This window comes from Coregonus clupeaformis, unplaced genomic scaffold, assembly GCF_020615455.1.
Source record: "Coregonus clupeaformis isolate EN_2021a unplaced genomic scaffold, ASM2061545v1 scaf0063, whole genome shotgun sequence".
NCBI lineage: Eukaryota > Metazoa > Chordata > Actinopteri > Salmoniformes > Salmonidae > Coregonus > Coregonus clupeaformis.
The window spans coordinates 71,444-97,500 of record NW_025533518.1 but is presented as its reverse complement, the minus strand read 5'-3'; the positions used below and the strand labels follow the sequence as shown (position 1 = coordinate 97,500).

The window sequence follows — 26,057 nt, the reverse complement described above, 5'->3', positions numbered from 1 at the left end:
GGCATGAAAAATTATTTTTAATATTTTAAATTAAAATAAAAGCGATCAAAGTTAATTTGAGTTTCGTCTTCGTTAATTCTCCTCCCCCACAAAAAAACATAATGTGAAAAAGTTGATTTTCATTGTAACCTATGTTTGTGACCAACGCGTGGCCGTGGCAGTGTGAGAAGCATGCCAGTAACTAGAATGAGATTCTCTCCCTCTGCTCTGATAGACAGTCTGCAGCTCTCATCTCTCCATGGTAGCCTATGATCTCTCTCTCCCTCTGCTCTGATAGACATGAGTCTAGCAGCATCTCTCCATGGTAGCCTATGATCTCTCTCTCCCTCTGCTCTGATAGACATGAGTCTAGCAGCATCTCATCTCTCCATGGTAGCCTATGATCTCTCTCTCCCTCTGCTCTGATAGACATGAGTCTAGCAGCATCTCATCTCTCCATGGTAGCCTATGATCTCTCTCTCCCTCTGCTCTGATAGACATGAGTCTAGCAGCATCTCATCTCTCCATGGTAGCCTATGATCTCTCTCTCCCTCTGCTCTGATAGACATGAGTCTAGCAGCATCTCATCTCTCCATGGTAGCCTATGATCTCTCTCTCCCTCTGCTCTGATAGACATGAGTCTAGCAATATCTCATCTCTCCATGGTAGCCTATGATCTCTCTCTCCCTCTGCTCTGATAGACATGAGTCTAGCAGCATCTCTCCATGGTAGCCTATGATCTCTCTCTCCCTCTGCTCTGATAGACATGAGTCTAGCAGCATCTCATCTCTCCATGGTAGCCTATGATCTCTCTCTCCCTCTGCTCTGATAGACATGAGTCTAGCAGCATCTCTCCATGGTAGCCTATGATCTCTCTCTCCCTCTGCTCTGATAGACATGAGTCTAGCAGCATCTCATCTCTCCATGGTAGCCTATGATCTCTCTCTCCCTCTGCTCTGATAGACATGAGTCTAGCAGCATCTCATCTCTCCATGGTAGCCTATGATCTCTCTCTCCCTCTGCTCTGATCGACATGAGTCTAGCAGCATTTCATCTCTCCATGGTAGCCTATGATCTCTCTCTCCCTCTGCTCTGATAGACATGAGTCTAGCAGCATCTCATCTCTCCATGGTAGCCTATGATCTCTCTCTCCCTCTGCTCTGATAGACAGTCTGCAGCTCTCATCTCTCCATGGTAGCCTATGATCTCTCTCTCCCTCTGCTCTGATAGACATGAGTCTAGCAGCATCTCTCCATGGTAGCCTATGATCTCTCTCTCCCTCTGCTCTGATAGACATGAGTATAGCAGCATCTCTCCATGGTAGCCTATGATCTCTCTCTCCCTCTGCTCTGATAGACATGAGTCTAGCAGCATCTCTCCATGGTAGCCTATGATCTCTCTCTCCCTCTGCTCTGATAGACATGAGTCTAGCAGCATCTCTCCATGGTAGCCTATGATCTCTCTCTCCCTCTGCTCTGATAGACATGAGTCTAGCAGCATCTCATCTCTCCATGGTAGCCTATGATCTCTCTCTCCCTCTGCTCTGATAGACATGAGTCTAGCAGCATCTCTCCATGGTAGCCTATGATCTCTCTCTCCCTCTGCTCTGATAGACATGAGTCTAGCAGCATCTCATCTCTCCATGGTAGCCTATGATCTCTCTCTCCCTCTGCTCTGATAGACATGAGTCTAGCAGCATCTCTCCATGGTAGCCTATGATCTCTCTCTCCCTCTGCTCTGATAGACATGAGTCTAGCAGCATCTCTCCATGGTAGCCTATGATCTCTCTCTCCCCTCTGCTCTGATAGACATGAGTCTAGCAGCATCTCTCCATGGTAGCCTATGATCTCTCTCTCCCTCTGCTCTGATAGACATGAGTCTAGCAGCATCTCATCTCTCCATGGTAGCCTATGATCTCTCTCTCCCTCTGCTCTGATAGACATGAGTCTAGCAGCATCTCTCCATGGTAGCCTATGATCTCTCTCTCCCTCTGCTCTGATAGACATGAGTCTAGCAGCATCTCATCTCTCCATGGTAGCCTATGATCTCTCTCTCCCTCTGCTCTGATAGACATGAGTCTAGCAGCATCTCATCTCTCCATGGTAGCCTATGATCTCTCTCTCCCTCTGCTCTGATAGACATGAGTCTAGCAGCATTTCATCTCTCCATGGTAGCCTATGATCTCTCTCTCCCTCTGCTCTGATAGACATGAGTCTAGCAGCATCTCTCCATGGTAGCCTATGATCTCTCTCTCCCTCTGCTCTGATAGACATGAGTCTAGCAGCATCTCATCTCTCCATGGTAGCCTATGATCTCTCTCTCCCTCTGCTCTGATAGACAGTCTGCAGCTCTCATCTCTCCATGGTAGCCTATGATCTCTCTCTCCCTCTGCTCTGATAGACATGAGTCTAGCAGCATCTCTCCATGGTAGCCTATGATCTCTCTCTCCCTCTGCTCTGATAGACATGAGTATAGCAGCATCTCTCCATGGTAGCCTATGATCTCTCTCTCCCTCTGCTCTGATAGACATGAGTCTAGCAGCATCTCTCCATGGTAGCCTATGATCTCTCTCTCCCTCTGCTCTGATAGACATGAGTCTAGCAGCATCTCTCCAGCGTAGCACTTCATCATTTATACAATCATAGCTGGGTTCTGGACTAACTTTATCATGATAAATTGAAATACATGTTATAGAATTACTGCTGTCGGTTCAGAAATACATGAAATAATTCAGAATAGCCTACCTCACCATGAGAAGGCCTATAATTTTGCCACAGATGATCAATTACTTATTTTAAAAAAATAGCCTGGCTGTGGATTGTAGCCCAATAACAAGGAATAGCCTACAGTCGGGAACACGCAGCAAATCTGTCAGTGTAAAAACAGCACGCAGACAAAACAGGCCTTTTGCAATATTTCAAATACAATCGAGGAAAAAAGAGAAGACTATGCTGTAGGCTACCAATGTATTTGATCAACTTCCAAATATTGTTTTACAAAAGACAGAGAGAGACATGCTTTTGGCACGAGCGCATCAACAATCAACAGCGAGTCAGTGAAACTGCATAGCATTTTTAGGACTTGTGACGTCACGAGAGGCTACACAGCTTTCAGCGGGATTGCTCAAGTAGTGCAAGGAGACAAGGTTCAAACAAAACAAGGATTTTATTATAGGTCTTGGGAAATTAACGAAAATATAACAAAATTCTGTTCTCTTGTGGCTCTTTAAGGGTTAACAGTTCAGGGATGTCTCTTCCACATCCAAAATCATAATTCTCACTCGCTCAGATAACTTTTCCCCAGCCTTACTGTAGTCCACGTTGCAGCTAGTGGCCAACCCAGCAAAAAGTCCTTCCAAATGTCTCTCACGTATTTCCACAGGTGCATATATCCAAAGGTGAGTATTTCCCAAAGGTAAGTATCTCCAAATCCTTATATTCCTCATGGAAGTGGACGTGCAGCACTCTTGTCCTCCAGAGAGCCCAGGTTGGAGACTGTGTCTCTTCACCCCCCACACACTCCCTCAGTGTGTCTCTTCCCTTCCCAAACCTTCAGCTCATCAGCTCCTCATTTGTTTCAGCTGCGTGGGAAGATTGGCCATAGAGGGGTGGAGTTCCCGACCATACCAGCAGATGGAGCCATAGCTGTCTGGGTTTGCAGCCATCTCAGGGGGATGTAACGTCCCTCCAGGACACAGCCTCTCGTGACATCACAGACTATACTGTCCTCCTCATATTGTAGTCTACAATATGTGTCTCCACACACCTAGGCTATTGATGGATTCAAAACAAGGTCATTTTTTATTGATCTCAGTTTGTCCCTAGGCTACTGAAAATGTTCCCCATGTGTGAAACTTCTGTAAGTGCCTCAAATCTACTTCTCTACGCAAATGCGATGTTATGCATGCAATGTTTTATTTGAAAGTTAATTTTTTTAATGCGTTCCGTTACCTCAGAGCTCCCCAGGTCCCCCTCAAACTCTGAATGCCAGGGCTCTCTCTCTCCCTAATTTCCCCCACGCGACCACACCCACCAACAAGGTCTGTCTCAGAGTGGACCCACCAACAAGGTCTGTCTCAGAGTGGACCCACCAACAAGGTCTGTCTCAGTGTGGACCCACCAACAAGGTCTGTCTCAGAGTGGACCTACCAACAAGGTCTAGCTCAGAGTGGACCCACCAACAAGGTCTGTCTCAGTGTGGACCCACCAACAAGGTCTGTCTCAGAGTGGACCTACCAACAAGGTCTGTCTCAGAGTGGACCTACCAACAAGGTCTGTCTCAGAGTGGACCCACCAACAAGGTCTGTCTCAGTGTGGACCCACCAACAAGGTCTGTCTCAGAGTGGACCCACCAACAAGGTCTGTCTCAGAGTGGACCCACCAACAAGGTCTGTCTCAGAGTGGACCTACCAACAAGGTCTGTCTCAGTGTGGACCCACCAACAAGGTCTGTCTCAGAGTGGACCTACCAACAAGGTCTGTCTCAGTGTGGACCCACCAACAAGGTCTGTCTCAGAGTGGACCTACCAACAAGGTCTGTCTCAGAGTGGACCCACCAACAAGGTCTGTCTCAGTGTGGACCCACCAACAAGGTCTGTCTCAGAGTGGACCCACCAACAAGGTCTGTCTCAGAGTGGACCCACCAACAAGGTCTGTCTCAGAGTGGACCCACCAACAAGGTCTGTCTCAGAGTGGACCTACCAACAAGGTCTGTCTCAGTGTGGACCCACCAACAAGGTCTGTCTCAGAGTGGACCCACCAACAAGGTCTGTCTCAGAGTGGACCTACCAACAAGGTCTGTCTCAGTGTGGACCCACCAACAAGGTCTGTCTCAGAGTGGACCCACCAACAAGGTCTGTCTCAGAGTGGACCTACCAACAAGGTCTGTCTCAGTGTGGACCCACCAACAAGGTCTGTCTCAGAGTGGACCCACCAACAAGGTCTGTCTCAGAGTGGACCTACCAACAAGGTCTGTCTCAGAGTGGACCCACCAACAAGGTCTGTCTCAGAGTGGACCCACCAACAAGGTCTGTCTCAGAGTGGACCTACCAACAAGGTCTGTCTCAGTGTGGACCCACCAACAAGGTCTGTCTCAGAGTGGACCTACCAACAAGGTCTGTCTCAGTGTGGACCCACCAACAAGGTCTGTCTCAGAGTGGACCTACCAACAAGGTCTGTCTCAGAGTGGACCCACCAACAAGGTCTGTCTCAGTGTGGACCCACCAACAAGGTCTGTCTCAGAGTGGACCCACCAACAAGGTCTGTCTCAGAGTGGACCCACCAACAAGGTCTGTCTCAGAGTGGACCTACCAACAAGGTCTGTCTCAGTGTGGACCCACCAACAAGGTCTGTCTCAGTGTGGACCCACCAACAAGGTCTGTCTCAGAGTGGACCCACCAACAAGGTCTGTCTCAGAGTGGTTGGGAAATAAACTAAAAACAGACAGATGTATGTTTCTTGGACAACACTTGTTAGGGGTTTAAGTTTACATTTGAAGTTTAGTTTAAGCAGCGAAGCTGGTGAAACCCTATTGTATATGTTGGTGTTCATTATTCGGGGTTCAGAGGCCAAGCTGGTGAAAACGTATTATACACTGAACACAAATATAAACGCAAAACGCAAAATCCCATGTTTAATGAGCTAAAATATAAGATCCCAGAAATGTTCCATACACACACAAAACGTATTTCTCTCAAATGTTGTGCACAAATTTGTTTACATCCCTGTAAGTGAGCATTTCTCCTTTGCCAAGATAATCCATCCACCTGACAGGTGTGGCATATCAAGAAGCTGATTAAACAGCATAATCCTTATACAGGCGCAACTTGTGCTGGGGACAATAAATGGCCACTCTAAAATGTGCAGTTTTGTCACATAACACAATGCCACCGAAGTCTCAAGTTTTGAGGGAGTGTGCAATTGGCATGCTGACTGCAGGAATGTAGAATACCGGGCAGATGGCAGACATCGTGTATGGCGTCGTGTGGCCGAGCGGTTTGCTGATGTCAACGTTGTGAACAGAGTGCCCCATCGTGGCGGTGGGGTTATGGTATGGGCAGGCATAAGCTACGGACAACGAACACAATTGCATTTTATCAAATGGCAATTTGAATGCACAGAGATACCGTGATGAGATCCTGAGGCCCATTGTCATGCCATTCATCCGCTGCCATCTCCTCATGTTTCAGCATGGATCTGTACACAATTCCTGGACGCTGAAATTGTCCCAGTTCTGCCATGGCCTGTATACTCACCACATGTCACTCATTGAGCATGATTGGGATGCTCTGGATCGATGTGTACGACCTGCATGTTCCAGTTCCCGCCAATACCCAGCAACTTTGCACAGCCATTAAAGAGGAGTGGGACAACATTTCACAGGCCACAATCAACAGCCTGATCAACTATATTTTTTATTTTTTATTTATACAACTCTATGCAAAGGAGATGTGTCGTGCTGCATGAGGCAAATGGTGGTCACATCAGATGCTGACTGTTTTTCTGGTCCACCCACCTACTTTTTAAAGGTATCTGTGACCACCAGATGCATCTCCTGTGAGATGATATGGCCTAGGAGGGTGCAACCTTGCATGATGGTAAAGGGCCAAAGGCCACACCCTCCCATGAAATCCCATGCCAATTGGCCAGATGGAGTTGCTATAACAAGTGATTGAACATTCCAACTTTGGAAGCTCACGCCCCTCACACCATGTGACCTAGAGTCATTTAATCTACATAGGTCCCTCTCCTCACAAGGAAGAAATGTGTCTCAAGAACCCGTAAAGTACACCATGATGGATTACCTGCCATTTAATTTTGTGAAAAACACTGAAAACGGAACTTCCCTGGCACCGAATGACCGATCGACACGAAACTTGATACATGCCATGTGGTGACCAAGGTCTCTCAATGCTAAATTCTGCAGGCTAGTATCTCAAAAAACATGGCCGCTTCGGACCAATAAACAGTCAAGTGGGTGAGGTCTAGCATATAAATCAGACACGTATTTCTATTGTAACAAAACTTGGTACACATGTTCCAAACACTGTCAAGACTCAACATATGCAAGCACATTCAGATCGATCACACGGTGGCACATGTTTATATCTATTGATCTGATTGACTGATGAAATTTTGCTGTTCCATAAGGTGTATTTTTATCTGTTTAAAATCTGATTGTACTGCTTGCATCAGTTACTTGATGTGGAATAGAGTTCCATGTAGTCATGGCTCTATGTAGTACTGTGCGCCTCCCATAGTCTGTTCTGGACATGGGGACTGTGAAGAGACCTCTGGTGGCATGTCTTGTGGGGTATGCATGGGTGTCCGAGCTGTGTGCCAGTAGTTTAAACAGACTGCTCGGTGCTTTCAACATGTCAGTACCTCTCACTAATACAAGTAGTGATGAAGTCAATCTCTCCTCCACTTTGAGCCAGGAGAGATTGACTTGCATATTATTAATGTTAGCTCTCTGTGTACATCCAAGGGCCAACCGTGCTGCCCTGTTCTGAGCCAATTGCAATTTTCCTAAGTCCCTCTTTGTGGCACCTGACCACACGACTGAACAGTAGTCCAGGTGCGACAAAACTAGAGCCTGTAGGACCTGCCTTGGACCTGATAGTGCTGTTAAGAATGCAGAGCAGCGCTTTATTATGGACATACTTCTCCCCATCTTTGCTACTGATGTATCAATATGTTTTGACCATGACAGTTTACAATCCAGGGTTACTCCAAGCAGTTTAGTCACCTCAACTTGCTCAATTACCACATTATTTATTACAGGATTTAGATGAGGTTTAGGGTCGCTGTAGTAGCTGACGTGTATAGTGTTGAGTCATCCGCATACATAGACACACTGGCTTTACTCAAAGCCAGTGGCACGTCGTTAGTAAAGATTGAAAAAAGTAATGGGCCTAGACAGCAGCCCTGGGGAATTCCTGATTCTACCTGGATTATGTTGGAGAGGCTTCCATTAAAGAACACCCTCTGTGTTCTGTTAGACAGGTAACTCTTTATCCACAATATAGCAGGGGGTGTAAAGCCATAACACATACGTTTTTCCAGCAGCAGACTATGATCGATAATGTCCAAGCCTCACTGAAGTCTAACAAAACAACCCCCACAATCTTTTTATAATCAATTTCTCTCAGCCAATCAGTCATTTTTGTAAGTTCTGTGCTTGTTGAATGTCCTTCCCTATAAGTGTGCTGAAAGTCTTTTGCCAATTTGTTTACTGTAAAATAGCATTGTATCTAGTCAAACACAATTTTTTCCAAAAGTTTACTAAGGGTTGGTGACAGGCTGATTGGCCGGTTATTTGAGCCAGTAAAGGGGGCTTTACTATTCTTAGGTAGCGGAATGACTTTTGCTTCGCTCCAGGCCTGGGGGCACACACTTTCTACTAGGCTTAAATTGAAGATATGGCAATATCGTCCGCTATTATCCTCAGTAATTTCCCATCCAAGTTGTCAGGCTTGTCATTGTTGATAGACAACAATTATTTTATTACCTCTTCCACACTCACTTTATGAAATAGAAAATTACAAATCTTGTCTTTCATAATTTGGTCAGATATACTTGCATGTGTAGTGTCAGCATTTGTTGCTGGCATCTCATCTTTCCAATAAAAAAATAATTAAAGTAGTTGGCAATATCAGTGGGTTTTGTGATGAATGAGCCATCTGATTCAATTAATGATGGAGCTGAGTTTGCCTTTTTTCCCAAAATGTAATTGAAGGTGCTCTAAAGCTTTTTACTGTCATTGTTTATGTAATTTATCTTTGTTTCATAGTGTATAGTATCTTCTTCTTTTTATTCAGTTTAGTCACATGATTTCTCAATTTGCGGTACGTTTGCCAATCAGTTGTGAAGCCAGACTTATTTGCCATTCCTTTTGCCTCATCCCACTCAACCATACCATTTTTCAATTCATCATCAATCCATGGGGATTGAACAGTTTTTACAGTCATTTTCTTAATGGGTGCATGCTTTTCAGTAACTGGGATAAGCAATTTCATAAATGTGTCAAGTGCAACGTCTGTTTGCTCCTCATTACACACCACGGACCAACAAATATTATTTACATCAACAACATAGGAATCACTACAAAACGTATTGTATGACCTCATACAATATATTTGGCCCAGCGTTGGGAACTTTGGTTTTCCAAGATATGGCTACTATATTGTGATCACTACATCCGATGGATCCGGATACTGCTTTCAAACACATTTCTGCAGCATTAGTAAAGATGTGATCAATACATGTTGATGATTTAATTCCTGTGCTGTTTGTAACTACCCTGGTAGGTTGACTGATAACCTGAACCAGGTTGCAGGCACTGGTTACAGTTTGAATATGTTTCTTGAGTCGGCAGCTTGATGAAAGCCAGTCAATATTTAAATCACCCAGAAAATATACCTCTCTGTTGATATCACATATATTATCAAGCATTTCACACATGTTATCCAGATACTGACTGTTAGCACTTGGTGGTCTATAGCAGCTTCCCACCAGAATTGGCTTTAGGTGAGGCAGATGAACCTGTAGCCATATTACTTCAACAGTATTTAACATGAGATCCTCTCTAATCTTTACAGGAATGTGGTTCTGAATATAAACAGCAACACCTCCACCATTGGCATTTCTGTATTTTCTGTAAATGTTATAACCTTGTATTGCTACCACTGTATCATCAAATGTATTATCTAAGTGAGTTTCAGAGATTGTCAAAATATGAATGTCATCTGTTACTAGCAAGTTATTAATTTCATTAACCTTGTTTCTTAAGCTACATATGTTAACGTGGGCCATTTGTAGCACTTTTCTGGGATTCTTGCTTGTTTTCATTGCTTTACTGGGAAGCTTTGCAGAAGTAGATATTCTCATGTTATTTATGTTAGTGCAGGGTGAGCTGCACATAGTGATCTTCCTACTAGGGCACACCTTCTCAGTGCTATCAGCATCAATCTGGTTCATAGACACATGATTGCTGCATACAATAGCTGTAGGATCAGCAGAAGCATTCAGGGAAGTTAGAGGGACATCAATTAGGTTACTTACATTGTGTCTACCAATGCCCCTGGTATAATGTACATTTGCTAAAGCATTATGATGACGCAGTGACACAATTGTAGGGATTAACTGAGCTGGGCCTGGGTCATTGATAAGTCATTGTCTCAACGCAGCCGTATAATGCTGTGAAAGGATCCAGAAACCCAAATGATTTGGGTGGATCCCATCAGCCTTATAAAATGTATTTTGTTTCCAAAAGATATCAAAATTATCAACAAAAGTTACACCCATTGAGCTGCAATAATCAGGTAGCCAGTTGTGAAGAGAAAGAATCCTGCTAAAGAGTTCAATGCCACGATTCAGAGAGGGCACAGGGCCAGATATGATGTTTTTATTATTAGTGTCTAGGAGAGTCAATCAGCTCTTTGAAATCCAGTTTAAACTGTTCAGAGCTGCCCGTCATAATGTCATTAAAACCCACATGGACTACGATAGAATCGATGTCCATGTCCTGGCATAGTACATTCGGGAGCAGCTTAGTGATTTCATTTAGTCGAGCTCCGGGATAGGACATTGTTTTAGTTGTTTGTATCCGCTCCGTGCCTTTCGTTGGGAGTGTAGACTGCTTTGAGGGAGGTCGCTGTCTTTGGCTTCCACGGCTCCTGACATGCGACCATCGTTGATTGCCGTGCTCCTCTTGCTGTGCTCCTTCAACTCCACCATCAGATGGGGAGGAAAGGCAGGAGATGAATCCCCTGGCGAACGAACTCCGGGCAACACTGGCCAGTCGCAGGAGATGAATCCCCTGGCGAACGAACTCCGGGCAACACTGGCCAGTTGGAAAACGACAAACGACAAGGCGAAGATGCATCCAACATGCGTGAACGCCGTCCAGCCACCGGCGGAGAAAAGGTAAACGTTCCACTCACGTTTTCCCCAGTTTCTTACGTAGGCTGGCGACCTGCGTGATCAAGGAAGCCACCTCAAGCCTATAATCCTCGATAAGCAATAAATTGCTGCATTGGAACTCTGAGTGATCCAGTTTGTCCCGAAACAAAGCGTAGTAGATACAGCTCCTACAGCGCTGGAACCGTTCATTTACTTCTCCAGACAAAAAGGCTCGATTGCAAAACTAATCTGGGACTAACTTTGTTAGCTTGATGGCTAATGTTAGCAGCTTAGCTATGTTAGCGGCTCTTTCAAGCAGACTTTAACCTGTCAGTTAAGCGGGATTCCGGGACAAGAAATAGCGGTCCTAGCTGTTAAACGCTCACCGCTGTCCTCTCACTATCCTCAAATGCTGCCTGTGCAGAACGCTGTTGAGAGAGAGCGCTTTTTCATTAACACAACCACCACCTTGTTCATTCTGGATTTAGAATGCATATGTTCCGCTCCCACCTGCTCGCTGACCACGAGCAACAATTCCTCCACACCATACTCCGGAACACACCCGAAGTGACAGCGTTTCTTCTGCACTCGGTTGACGCCATCGAGGCCATCACTCCACCCAAACCCAAACAAATGACCCCTCCGCGCAAGTGAAACAGCACTTCTCTGTCTCAGTATGTGTAGACCATGTATCTGATGCTGTCTGGCATGTCTATTTCTGGCCAGACAGCAGTAGATACATTGAGGGAAGAAAGTATTTGATCCCCTGCTGATTTTGTATGTTTGCCCACTGACAAAGAAATGATCAGTCTATAATGTTAATGGTAGGTTTATTTGAACAGTGAGAGACAGAATAACAACAAAATAAATCCAGAAAAACGCATGTCAAAAATGTTATAAATTGATTTGCATTTTAATGAGGGAAATAAGTATTTGACCCCTCTGCAAAACATGACTTAGTACTTGGTGGCAAAACCCTTGTTGGCAATCACAGAGGTCAGACGTTTCTTGTAGTTGGCCACCAGGTTTGCACACATCTCAGGAGGTATTTTGTCCCACTCCCCTTTGCAGATCTTCTCCAAGTCATTAAGGTTTCGAGGCTGACGTTTGGCAACTCGAACCTTCAGCTCCCTCCACAGATTTTCTATGGGATTAAGGTCTGGAGACTGGCTAGGCCTGCCTATGTGTGTGTATATCTGCCTATGGATATCAAAGGCCCGTCCAACTGATTCGTTCTGGCGCCGGCCCATAGCCTGTAGGCTTGTTCATTTAGCAGACAAGATATGCTTATAATCCCATGACATTATTTTATACTATATGATTTTATAGTAAGAAGAATATAATTGAACTTAGCTGAATAAAATATAAAATATATTTTACCCATTCCGGAGTGAGTGCACATATGAAGTGGCTCTGTTGAGTGTAAAAGGGATCATTTGAAACAGGTTCTATTTGCTAGATTTAGAGTTATTTGTCAACTTTAGTTGTGAATGATACAAACCTTACAATGTCTTAGAAATCAAAACATAATTTATATGGGCTGCATGATGTGACTAAAGGCTATTGATGATTTGAGAAAGTTGAGAAATAAAGCTTGCGCTCTATTCCTAAGGCTGCACATACTGTTCTCTCATCACACAGTATTTTCACCATCAAACTATTCTCAATATAATCTTGTCTTTACTAATATGTAAAATCAGTTTAGATTTAGAATGTCCCATTATCAAGTGGGAGAAAAAGACATGTCATCCATATGCACTCGAATAGCAAATGAAGGCTGTTTCCCCACCTATTATTTTATTCAATCATGCTGGGTAGGCTACTATGGACCACAGTTTGAGGAGCCTCTCGCTACGTGACGGGGGATGTTCCTCCCAAACACTCGCTACGTGACGGGGGATGTTCCTCCCAAACACTCACTACGTGACGGGGGATGTTCCTTCCAAACACTCGCTACGTGACGGGGGATGTTCCTCCCAAACACTCGCTACGTGACGGGGGATGTTCCTCCCAAACACTCGCTACGTGACGGGGGATTTTCCTCCCAAACACTCGCTACGTGACGGGGGATGTTCCTCCCAAACACAAGCCTCTCCAACCTGCAGCTACCCACTGCTTAATTTAGGAAACCAAGTGAAATCTGTTCGGGAACATCGATAGTTGTTGACAGCCCCTCTCTCTGCGCGCTAGATAAATAAATAAATGAGAGAGAGGAGGAGGAGATGGAAACGCATGGTGGTGAAATAGCCTATTAATTATGAAAATATAAAACAATCCCTATTACTAGCAAAAGCAAATAAAAATTCACTATAATTGTAGGCTAACTCTGTAAACCGCCTTGCACAATCAATGAACCAAAAGCATTGCCCAGGCCTATAAGTTCTCTCCCAGACATATGGATATACATTTTGGAGCATATCATAAGGTAACCCAGTCCATCCAGTTTGCATAATAATACCGTCCAAGGCGATTACTAGAATGTGTTTAATTTTGGACCAATTATGTACAAAATACATATTAAATCAGCGTATTTTATGTTATTCTGCCGTGCATAATATGCGGTAGGCTATTAGGCTATGTATTGCACAATCATTATTTTAATTCCGTTTTTTTTTTTTCAGGCTTGGGCTCATATACAGTACCAGTCAAAAGTTTGGGCACACCTACTAATTCAATGGTTTTTCTTTATTTTTACAATTTTTTACATTGTAGAATTATAGTGCATTCTCTCAACCAGCTTCACCTGGAATGCTTTTCCAACAGTCTTGAAGGAGTTCCCACATATGCTGAGCACTTGTTGGCTGCTTTTCCTTCACTCTGCCATCCGACTCATCCCAAACCATCTCAATTGGGTTGAGGTCGGGGGATTGTGAAGGCCAGGTCATCTGATGCAGCACTCCATCACTCTCCTTCTTCTTGGTAAAATAGTCCTTACACAGCCTGGAGGTGTGTTGTCAAATCATAGTCCTACTAAACCCAAACCAGATGGGATGGCGTATCGCTGCAGAATGCTGTGGTAGCCATGCTGGTTAAGTGTGCCTTGAATTCGAAATAAATCACAGACAGTGTCACCAGCAAAGCACCCCCACACCAAAACACCTCCTCCTCCATGCTTTACGGTGGGAAATACACATGCGGAGATCATCCGTTCACCTACTCTGCATCTTACAAAGACACAGTGGTTGGAACCAAATTTGGACTCATCAGACAAAAGGACAGATTTCCACTGGTCTAATGTCCATTGCTCGTGGTTCTTGGCCCAAGCAGGTCTCTTCTTATTATTGGTGTCCTTTAGTAGTGGTTTCTTTGCAGCAATTCGATTCACACAATCCCCTCTGAACAGTTGATGTTGAGATGTGTCTGTTACTTGAACTCTGTGAAGCATTTATTTGGGGTGCAATTTCTGAGGAGCAGTTAACTCGATTGCATCGCAGTGCTAGCTGTGCCACTAGAGATCCTGGTTCGAATCCAGGCTCTGTCGTAGCCGGCCGTGACCGGGAGACCCATGGGGCGGCGCGCAATTGGCCCAGCGTCGTCCAGGGTAGGGGAGGGAATGGCCGGTAGGGATGTAGCTCAGTTGATAGAGCATGGTGTTAGCAACGCCAGGGTTGTGGGTTCGATTCCCACAGGGGGTATGAAAAAAAATAATGTAAGTCGCTCTGGATAAGAGCGTCTGCTAAATGACGTAAACGTAACTCTAATGAACTTATCCTCTTCAGCAGAGGTAACTCTGGCTCTTCCATTCCTGTGGCGGTCCTCATGAGAGCCAGTTTCATCATAGCGCTTGATGGTTTTTGCGACTGCACTTGAAGAAACTTTCAAAGTTCTTGAAATGTTCAGTATTGACTGAACTTCATGTCTTAAAGTAATGATGGACTGTTGTTTCTCTTTGCTTATTTGAGCTGTTCTTGCCATAATATGGACTTGGTCTTTACCAAATAGGGCTATCTTCACTATACCCCCCCTACCTTGTCACAACACTACTGATTGGCTCAAACGCATTAAGAAGGAAAGAAATTCCACAAATTAACTTTTAAGAAGGCACACCTGTTAATTGAAATGCATTCCAGGTGACTACCTCATGAAGCTGGTTGAGAGAATGCCAAGAGTGTGCAAAGCTGTCATCAAGGCAAAGGGTGGCTATTTGAAGAATCTCAAATACAAACTATATTTTTATTTGTTTAACACTTTTTTGGTTACTACATATGGAATATATGTGTTATTTCATAGTTTCACTATTATTCTACAATGTAAAATTTTTTACAAATAAAGAAAAACCCTTGAATGAGTAGGTGTGTCCAAACTTTTGACTGGTACTGTATGTAGGCCTATGGTATGCATAAGCTCTAATATGCATATGAGTGTTTCGAATGAATCATCACCTTAGAAAGCGCTGTCCATTTCATTGTTAGGCTTTGCAACAACATTCACAACAACTATGTTTTCCACAACCTGTTGTTGAACTTCTTTCTTCAAATTGATCATCACAGTGAGGTGAGTTTTAAAAGCACAATACTGTTTTAATGATAAGTGTTTGATGTGATTTTGATTGGATTTGCATTGATGTCAGAGTGGTTAGAGGGACAATAGAGTCCTGAGGACCAGGCCAGTAGTGACCTGGTGGTTGTTAGCAAGTTGGGTACTAGCAACACATATCTGAATGCACAAGAGGAGATTACTGTGACTCAATGGTCACATGGAATTTTACTGCGGTGTTAATACGGTAACAGTAGCTATACCATACATTAGTGCAGTAGCTATACCATAAATTACACAAGATATGCCTACAATATTCTGCTTCGACATGAGCTGCATTCTCCTCCTAGTTGGTTCTACTCTGCTTTTGGAGAGAGGTACAGTGGCCCCCTTGGCATTTTTCCTATTTTGTTGCCTTTCAACCTGGAATTAAAATTGATTTTTTTGGGGTTTGTATCATTTGATTTACACAACATGCCTACCACTTTGAAGATGCAAAATATTTTTTCTTGTGAAATAAACAAGAAATAAGACAAAAAAACAGAAAACTTCAGACTGCATAACTGTTCACCCCCCCCAGAGTCAAAACTTTGTAGAGCCACCTTTTGCAGCAATTACAGCTGCAAGTCTCTTGGGGTATGTCTGTATAAGCTTGGCACATCTAGCCACTGGGATTTTTGCCCATTCTTCAAGGCAAAACTGCTCCAGCTCCTTCAAGTTGGATGGGTTCCGCTGGTGTACAGCAATCTTTAAGTCATACCACAGATTCTCAATTGGATTGAGGTCTGGGCTTTGACTAGGCCATTCCAAGACATTTAAATGTTTCCCCTTAAACCACTCGAGTGTTGCTTTAGCAGTATGCTTAGGGTCATTGTTCTGCTGGAAGGTGAACCTCTGTCCCAGTCTCAAATCTCTGGAAGAGTGAAACAGGTTTCCCTCAAGAATTTCCCTGTATTTAGCGGCATCCATCATTCCTTAAATTCTGACCAGGTTCCCAGTCCCTGCCGATGAAAAACATCCCCACAGCATGATGCTGCCACCACCATGCTTCACTGTGGGGATGGTGTTCTCGGGGTGATGAGAGGTGTTGGGTTTGCGCCACACATAGCGTTTTCCTTGATGGCCAAAAAGCTCAGTTTTAGTCTCATCTGACCAGAGTACCTTCTTCCATATGTTTGGGAAGTCTCCCCCCATGGCTTTTGGCGAACACCAAACGTGTTTGCTTATTTTTTTCTTTAAGCGATGGCTTTTTTCTGGCCACTCTTCCGTAAAGCCCAACTCTGTGGAGTGTACGGCTTAAAGTGGTCCTATGGACAGGTACTCCAATCTCCACTGTGGAGCTTTGCAGCTCCTTCAGGGTTATCTTTGGTCTCTTTGTTGTCTCTCTGATTAATGCCCTCCTTGCCTGGTCCGTGAGTTTTGGTGGGCGGCCCTCTCTTGGCAGGTTTGTTGTGGTGCCATATTCTTTCCATTTTTTAATAATGGATTTAATGGTGCTCCGTGGGATGTTCAAAGTTTCAGATATTTTTTTTATAACCAAACCCTTCTCCAGAACTTTGTCCCTGACCTGTTTGGAGAGCTCCTTGGTCTTCGTGGTGCCGCTTGCTTGGTGGTGCCCCTTGCTTAGTGGTATTGCAGGCTCTGGAGCCTTTCAGAACAGGTGTATATATACTGAGATCATGTGACAGATCATGTGACAATTAGATTGCACACATGTGGACTTTATTTAACTAATTATGTGACTTTTGAAGGTAATTGGTTGCACCAGATCTTATTTAGGGGCTTCATAGCAAAGGGGGTGAATACATATGCACACACCACTTTTCCGTTATTTATTTTTTAGAATGTTTTGAAACAAGTTATTTTTTCATTTCACTTCACCAATTTGGACTATTTTGTGTATGTCCATGACCTGAAATCTAAATAAAAATCCATTTAAATTAAAGGTTGTAATGCAACAAAATAGGAAAAACGCCAAGGGGGATGAATACTTTTGCAAGGCACTGTAATTCTGTAGAAAGGACTTTCTTTCATTCTTTAGTATTCTATAGTAGTTATTTTGTATTGTTGTTGTCTAGACTCTAGAAACAATTCCATTGAAGGATGTGCATCCATAGTTGCTATATACCAAACTTGGTGCCAATCGATCCAGCGGATCTGGAGAAGAACACTTTAAAGTAGTCAATTTCAGAAAAAAATTGACCATAATACATCAATTAACATTCATGTGGGCGTGGTCTCGCACATACATGCATAGAAATCAGACAAGGATCTTTCCAAACACTGTCAACACTCAAAATACTTAAGCACATTTAGGTTGACCACATGGTGGCGCTATAACATGCAGATGTTTATATCTGTTGATCTGTTTAACTCAGGGTGATGAAAGTTGGCACACATGCTCAGGGATATAAGTCTAGCTAAGTTGTAAAGTATAGTTCAGTACGGCACATGGTAGTGCTCTTTTACAGGAAAAACATTTTATGCAAGCTCATTAGCTTGTAGCGGCCATGGTGTTTGTGGATAGATGCTATATACCAAATTGGGTGTTGATCAGTCCAGCGGTTCTGGACAAAACAGACTTTTAAAGTAATTAACACCATTGGAAAAGGTCCAAAATATTTGCCAAGCGTGGCATAAAGTACAAAGTAGCTCATCATATGGCAATCAGTCCAATTTGTCCTGATGGTGGCGCTATGGAACCAACAATACACCAACAGCTTGGACCACACACGGCTTTAATTATTATTATTAGGGGTTCAGCAGCGAAGCTGGAACCTGTTGTATTTGTTGTGTTTGTTGTATTTGTTGTATTTGTTGTGTTTGTTGTGTTTGTTGTGTTTGTTGTATTTGTTGTATTTGTTGTATTTGTTGTATTTGTTGTATTTGTTGTATTTGTTGTATTTGTTGTATTTGTTGTGTTTGTTGTATTAGCTGGCGTTAATTATTATTATTATTATTCCTCTTCTTCCGTAAGTCAAAATTAAAATCCAAATTCCCGTGAGATGGTATGGCCTAGGGTTAGGGTTAGGGTTAGGGTTAGGGTTAGGGTTAGGGTTAGGAGATGGTATGGCCTAGGAGAGTGCAAAGGGCCATGGGCCACACCCCCACATGGTCACGCTATAACAATTGATTTAACATGCTAACTCTGCAAGGTCACACCCCTCACCCCGTGTGACCTACAGTCCTAAAAGTGTATACATAGGTCTCGCTCCTCACAAGGAACACATTTGCCTCAAGAAACCATAAGGTCCGCCATGAGGTATTTTCCGCTATTTTGAATTTTGTGAAAAACATTCAAAACGCTACTCCTCTGGCACCGAATGACCAATCTGCATAAAAATATAGCCTTTATGGACAAATGCCTCTCAACGCAACATTTTCCAGACCAATAAACATTCAGATGGGCGAGACCTGGCACATAAATGCATATAAATCAGACATGGATATTTGTATTGTAACAAAACTTGGTACACATGTTTTAAACACTGCCAAGACTCGACATATTCAGATCGACCAATGGAAAATGTTGCATTTAAAAATTTGGGGCCGATCAGGCCAGCGGTTCTGAAAAAGAAAATGTCAAAGGCATATTGCATGATCCGTCTGATTATTCAAGATGTTCAAACGTTCATAGATGACCAGCAGGGTCAAATAATAATCACAGTGATTGTAGAGGGTGCAACAGGTCAGTACCTCAGGAGTAAATGTCAGTTGGCTTTTCATAGCCGAGCATTCAGAGGTTGAGACAGCAGGTGCGGTAGAGAGAGACAGTTGAAAACAGCAGGTCTGGGACAAGGTAGCACGTCCAGTGAACAGGTCAGGGTTCCATAGCCGCAGGCAGAAGAGTTGAAACTGGAGCAGCAGCACGACCAGGTGGACTGGGGACAGCCAGGAGTCATCAGGCCAGGTAGTCCTGAGGCATGGTCCTAGGGCTCAGGTCCTCCGGGAGGGGAGGGAGAGAGGGAGAGAGAGAGAATTAGAGGGAGCATCCTTAAATTCACACAGGACACCAGATAAGACAAGAGATTTACACCAGATATAAGAGACTAACCCCATCCTAGGGCTCAGGTCCTCCGGGAGGGGAGGGAGAGAGGGAGATGGAGAGAATTAGAGGGAGCATCCTTAAATTCACACAGGACACCAGATAAGACAAGAGATTTAAACCAGATATAAGAGACTGACCCCATCCTAGGGCTCAGGTCCTCCGGGAGGGGAGGGAGAGAGGGAGAGGGAGAGAATTAGAGGGAGCATCCTTAAATTCACACAGGACACCAGATAAGACAAGAGATTTATACCAGATATAAGAGACTGACCCCATCCTAGGGCGATGTGTCTGATTTAACCTGCTGGTGGAACAGTGGGCCCACAGCTTGAACTCCGGTATTGCTGTTTTAATTGTTCTTGTTCTTCGTCTTCATAGTCATCTCCTCTCCAGAGCGTGACCCAACCGTGCTGTATCGTATGACCACCACCCCCTTCACCTGGATGGAGATTCTCATCATATCCTGGGTCATTGGTCAGTCTGACATCACATCCTGCTGCTATAACATCATATCCTGGCTACTAACTCCCTCCCCCTTTCTCCCTTCTCTCCCTCCCTCCCCCTTTCTCCCTTCTCTCCCTCCCTCCCCCTTTCTCCCTTCTCTCCCTCTCTCCCCCTTTCTCCCTTCTCTCCCTCCCTCCCCCTTTCTCCCTTCTCTCCCTCCCTCCCCCTTTCTCCCTTCTCTCCCTCTCTCTCCCATCTATAGTTACAGTGTCTTCACACCCCTTGACTTTTTCCACATTGTGTTGTGTTACAGCCTAAATTTAAAATTGATTAAATTGAGATTTTGGGTCACTGGCCTACACACAATAACCCATGATATCAAAGTGGAATAATGCTTTTCAACATTTTTACAAATTAATAAAAAATGAAAATAAGGATTCAACCCCTTCGTTACAGGTGTCCTTCCTAACTCAGTTGCCGGAGAGGAAGGAAACCGCTCAAGTATTTCAGTATGAGGCCAATAGCTGTGATAGGAGAGAACTGAGGCTGGATCAACAACATTGTAGTTACTCCACAATGCTTATTTTTCACAGTGAATGAAAGAAAAAATGTAAAAACCAATTTTTCCCCTTTTTGTCCCCAGCATCAGATCTTTGAGCCAAAGAGAGGCTAAGGGAGGACTGATAGATTTCCAATCTAATAAAATCCTTCTGTGGGCCAACAGGGAGGCAAAGCCAAAGCCATCTAGCCAACAGGGAGGCATCTAGCTGTCTATTGATCAGAGAAGGATTGTTGTTTAGTTCTCCAAAAAAAGCCATTTCTGCACAACTTTATATGAAATTTTTCAGAAATGGTTTTAAACATAGTGGACCAATAGTCTGCCAGACAGGGACAGGACCAGAACATGTGGGTCCAGTCCGCCAAGGAGCTTTTTCACCTGTCACATGTACCATCAATATTTAGGTTGAATTTGGACAATCTGGCCTTACTGAAATGGATACGGTGAAGTACCTTAAACTGTACAAGGCTGAGCCGGGCACAAGAGGAGCTTCCATTTACCCTCAGTAAGGTACCTTTCCAGACGTCATCAGAGATCTCTCCACCAAGTTCCTTTTTCCACTCAGATAGGATTTTATCAAGTGACGGGTTATCAAGGGACATGATTATCTAAAAAATATGGGATACTGTATGAGTCCCTTTTGTTGAAAAGGTGTTTTCAAAAGGGCATCCAAACCCGATCCACGTATTGTTGTTCTAATCCCAGAATTGCGTCGATCAGTTGTTTAATTTTCCGTTGTTTATTGAGAAGAGAGGAATGGGACATTATTTCGCCTCTAAGAACAACTTTAAGTGTTTCCCAAAGTGTAGATGGAGAGATCGATTCTGATTTATTTGTCTCAATAAAGACATCAATTGCATTCGATAGAACGGTGCAGAATTAATTGTTTGAAAGTAAAGATGAGTTAAATCTGCATTTAACTCATCTCCTCATCTATGTCTCCTGAGTGGCGCAGTGGTCTAAGGCACTGCATCGCAGTGCAAACTGTGCCACTAGAGATCCTGGTTCGAATCCAGGCTCTGTCACAGCTGGCCGCGACCGGGAGACTCATGGGCGGCGCACAATTGGCCCAGGGTAGGGGAGGGAATGGCCGGCAGGGATGTAGCTCAGTTGATAGAGCATGGCGTTTGCAACGCCAGGGTTGTGGGTTCGATTCCCACGGGGGGCCAGTATAAAAAAATATATATATGTATTCACTAACTGTAAGTTGCTCTGGATAAGAGCGTCTGCTAAATGACGTAAAATGTAGTTTAATGAGAGGTTGAGCGACGTAGGAGCATGGTCACTATACACCATGGCAACCCTGCCTCCCTATAAGCTATGGGTATTGATCATGTTCTGGCCTCAATTAGAAAAGGGGACCGTCTTAAACAGCCGAACCAAAGGGAACATTTTTGGATTTACAAACTACAGGCCACTAAGTACCCTGGTTTAAATGAAGATATGGATTTCCCACCTTTCCTGTAGGGTCGTGAGAGGTCCCTTTGCTATCATCTAGTGAACATTTTGCTCTATTGCCCTCAGCTATGTTAAGACCGTTGTGGTCCATGTTTGCTGTGTTCTAATGTACTTTAAAATAGATGTCTCTCCTATTCTTAACACTTTGCCCAGGCATATTCAAGGTTAGAACTACCTTTCTATGGGTTCTGATGATTCTTGCCTTGAGATGCATTTTTTAAATAACACATCTACAGTATTTCACTTTTTAATGTGTATAGTATTTCTTACTACGTGTTGTCCAATGAATTCTGTAACCACTCCCTCTTCAAATCAGGGTTGATTGGAAAGGGAGTGGTAAACAGGTCCTTCAGATGCCCCAACACCACGGGAAACGCAGGAGAATCAATCAAATACAAACAAATTATCTCCTCATGACCCTCCTGCGTTTTCATCCTGAGTGGCGCTGTGACTTCCCTAATCAACCCTGACCCCAAAGGGCGGCTATCTAGGGCATGGATGGGGAAGGGCACATCAACTGGTACAATAGGAATCCCTAACTTATAGGTGAACTGGCGATCAATAAAATTCCCAGCTGCGCCTGAATCTACTAGCGCCTTATGCTGGGAATGAGGAGAAACCTCGGGAAACACAACTTTAATACACATATGATCAGCAGAGAGCTCTGGGTGAGTTGGGTGCCTACTCACCTGGAATGACTCATCAGTGCGCTGCCTACTGCCTCGATTCCTAGGAGACCCTCCCCAGCACCGACCAGCAGTGTGTCCTCTGCGGCCACAGTTGGTGCAGGGGATGGCCTCTCTCCTGGTCTCTCTCCTAGTACCAGCACCTCCGAGCTCCATCGGGGTCGGCTCGGAAGTGCTGGGGGATGGAATGGACGGCCCCGAATCCGGACGTCCGCGGGTAGCCAACAGGGTATCCAGGTGAATCGACATGTCCACCAGCTGATCGAAGCTTAGGTTGGTGTCCCTGCAGGCCAATTCCCGACGCACGTCCTCCCTCAGGCTACATCTGTAGTGGTCGATGAGGGCCCTCTCATTCCATCCCGCATTGGCAGCCAGCGTCCGGAAGTCCAGTGCGAACTCCTGCGCACTCCTCTTCCCCTGTCTGAGGTGGAATAGATGCTCACCCGCCGCTTTACCCTCTTGTGGATGATCGAATACTGCCCTGAAGCGGTGGGTGAACTCTGCATAGTTGACAGTAGCGGCGTCTATTCCCCCCCACTCAGCGTTGGCCCACTCCAGCGCCTTGCCGGACAGACAGGAGATGAGGGCGGACACGCTCTCGTATCCCGAGGGCACCAGGTGGATGGTTGCCAGGTAGAGTTCCACCTGGAGCAGGAAACCTTGACACCCGGCAGCTGTGCCATCATAAGCCCTCGGGAGCGAGAGCCGAATCCCACTGGACCCCGGAGATGAAGCGATGGGCATAGCTGATGGTGGTGGTATTGTCGGAGGAGGTGTGGGCAAACCTCCTCTTTCCCATCGCTCCATGGTGTTCACCACCCGTTCCATGGCGGTGCCGAGAGCCTGGATCATGGCCGCTTGTTGTTCTACGCGCTCCTCCATTGATCCAGCTGGCACCGCCGCTCCTGCTGACTCCATGTCTTAAGGTGCGTGATTCTGTCAATGCGACGTGTATGCGGTAGGCAAAGTCAAGAGCAGGACACCGAGCTACTGGCAGATACTTTACTGAACACAGTGCAATACAAAGTACAAAAGCCAACCTCCTTACAGAGAGGAACAAAAATAACCCGCACACATAGGCAACTGCCGAAAAGACGAAAACAATCAAGCACAATACACAATGAGAAACAGAGGGTTATAAAGGGAACACAATCCAACATAATGGGAAACAGGTGTAAACAATAAAGACCAAACAAGACAAACACCGAAACATAGATCGGCAGCAGCTAGTACTCCGGGGACGACGAACGCCGAAGCCTGCCCGAGCGAGGAGGAGGAGCCTCAGCTGAATCCGTGACACTATGACTAGGGTGGCTGGAGTCTTTGACCATTTTGACTCCTCCCCCTGACACCGCCTGGTATAGAGGGCCTGGATGGCAGGAAGCTTAACCTGAGTTAAACCCTGAGATTGTAGCATTTTTAAATAGGCTTTAGAGAGGAAAACAGCCAGCCAGCCATATATTCCTCCATCCATGGCTAGCCAGCCGGGGCGCTAGCCTTCCTAAATCAACTTTACTCTATGCGCCGGACATAAAATGCTTTAGACTCGACCAGTGTGCCAAAAATGTGGTTTCTCTCCCTCGTAAAAGACACGAAGACAGGCAGAGTGTAGGAGCTGAAATGTTATCCCCTTCTTATAGAGACAGGTTTTGATGTCCTTGAATTCAGCTCGTTTTATCACGAGGTTGGCACTCAGGTCTGGGTAGAATCATATATCTTGGCCACGGAATTTTGGTTGATGCTCCCTTGCCCAGCGCATTGCACGTTCCTTGTCTTGGTAATAATGAAAGCGGGCTATGATCGCCCTAGGTTGCTCCCCTGAGTTGGGTTTGGGGGGCGAGGGATCTGTGCGATCGGTCGAGCTCCGGCGGCTTGTCAAAGACACCGTTACCCATCACCCATCACTTCCACCAGCATGTTATCAAAGACACCGTTACCCATCACTTCCACCAGCATGTTGTCAAAGACACCGTTACCCATCACTTCCACCAGCATGTTGTCAAAGACACCGTTACCCATCACCCATCACTTCCACCAGCATGTTGTCAAAGACAACGTTACCCATCACTTCCACCAGCATGTTGTCAAAGACACTGTTACCCATCACCCATCACATCCACCAGCATGTTGTCAAAGACACCGTTACCCATCACCCATCACTTCCACCAGCATGTTGTCAAAGACACCGTTACCCATCTCCCATCACTTCCACCAGCATGTTGTCAAAGACACCGTTACCCATCACCCATCACTTCCACCAGCATGTTGTCAAAGACACCGTTACCCATCACTTCCACCAGCATGTTATCAAAGACACCGTTACCCATCACTTCCACCAGCATGTTGTCAAAGACACCGTTAACCATCACTTCCACCAGCATGTTGTCAAAGACACCGTTACCCATCACCCATCACATCCACCAGCATGTTATCAAAGACACCGTTACCCATCACTTCCACCAGCATGTTGTCAAAGACACCGTTAACCATCACTTCCACCAGCATGTTGTCAAAGACACCGTTACCCATCACCCATCACTTCCACCAGCATGTTATCAAAGACACCGTTACCCATCACTTCCACCAGCATGTTGTCAAAGACACCGTTACCCATCACTTCCACCAGCATGTTGTCAAAGACACCGTTACCCATCACTTCCACCAGCATGTTGTCAAAGACACCGTTACCCATCACCCATCACTTCCACCAGCATGTTGTCAAAGACACCGTTACCCATCACCCATCACTTCCACCAGCATGTTATCAAAGACAACGTTACCCATCACTTCCACCAGCATGTTGTCAAAGACACTGTTACCCATCACCCATCACATCCACCAGCATGTTGTCAAAGACACCGTTACCCATCACCCATCACTTCCACCAGCATGTTGTCAAAGACACCGTTACCCATCACCCATCACTTCCACCAGCATGTTGTCAAAGACACCGTTACCCATCACTTCCACCAGCATGTTGTCAAAGACACCGTTACCCATCACCCATCACATCCACCAGCATGTTGTCAAAGACACCGTTACCCATCACCCATCACATCCACCAGCATGTTATCAAAGACACCGTTACCCATCACTTCCATCAGCATGTTGTCAAAGACACCGTTACCCATCACCCATCACTTCCACCAGCATGTTATCAAAGACACCGTTACCCATCACTTCCATCAGCATGTCGGAGACAAATTTCACAGCGTTGACTCCAGTCTCAATTCCCTCCATGACGCCAACGATCCGGATGTTTTCCCTTCTGGTATAATTCTCCAATGATTCTACCATGGAAAGTAGAGCTGTGTTGGCCGTTTTCATATGAGCGACAGCTGCCTCTAGCTCGGCAGTCCGCTCGGTGTTGTCAGTGGAGAAACCTTCTAGTGTATTGAGGCGTCGCCCAAACGTGTTGACTGTTTCTCGAAAGGCGTCAATGGAAAGTTTGGAGAGGTGCCATTGAAGTACTGATGAGAAGCCATATCCTCTTTTAGGCTACTTCTTTGT

General features: G+C 45.0%; 1 protein-coding gene across 1 annotated transcript in view; it reads left to right on the top strand.

The window, feature by feature from the left end:
• The window catches only part of LOC121559375 (short transient receptor potential channel 6-like), a gene marked incomplete at its 3' end in the record, with an annotated part of 140,666 nt that overhangs the window by 89,007 nt on the left and 25,602 nt on the right, over positions 1-26,057 (top strand). The window contains exon 9 of the mRNA XM_041872610.1: positions 19,794-19,874. Within this exon, the coding sequence (XP_041728544.1) occupies positions 19,794-19,874 (81 nt within the window). The remainder of the gene's footprint in view (positions 1-19,793; positions 19,875-26,057) is intronic.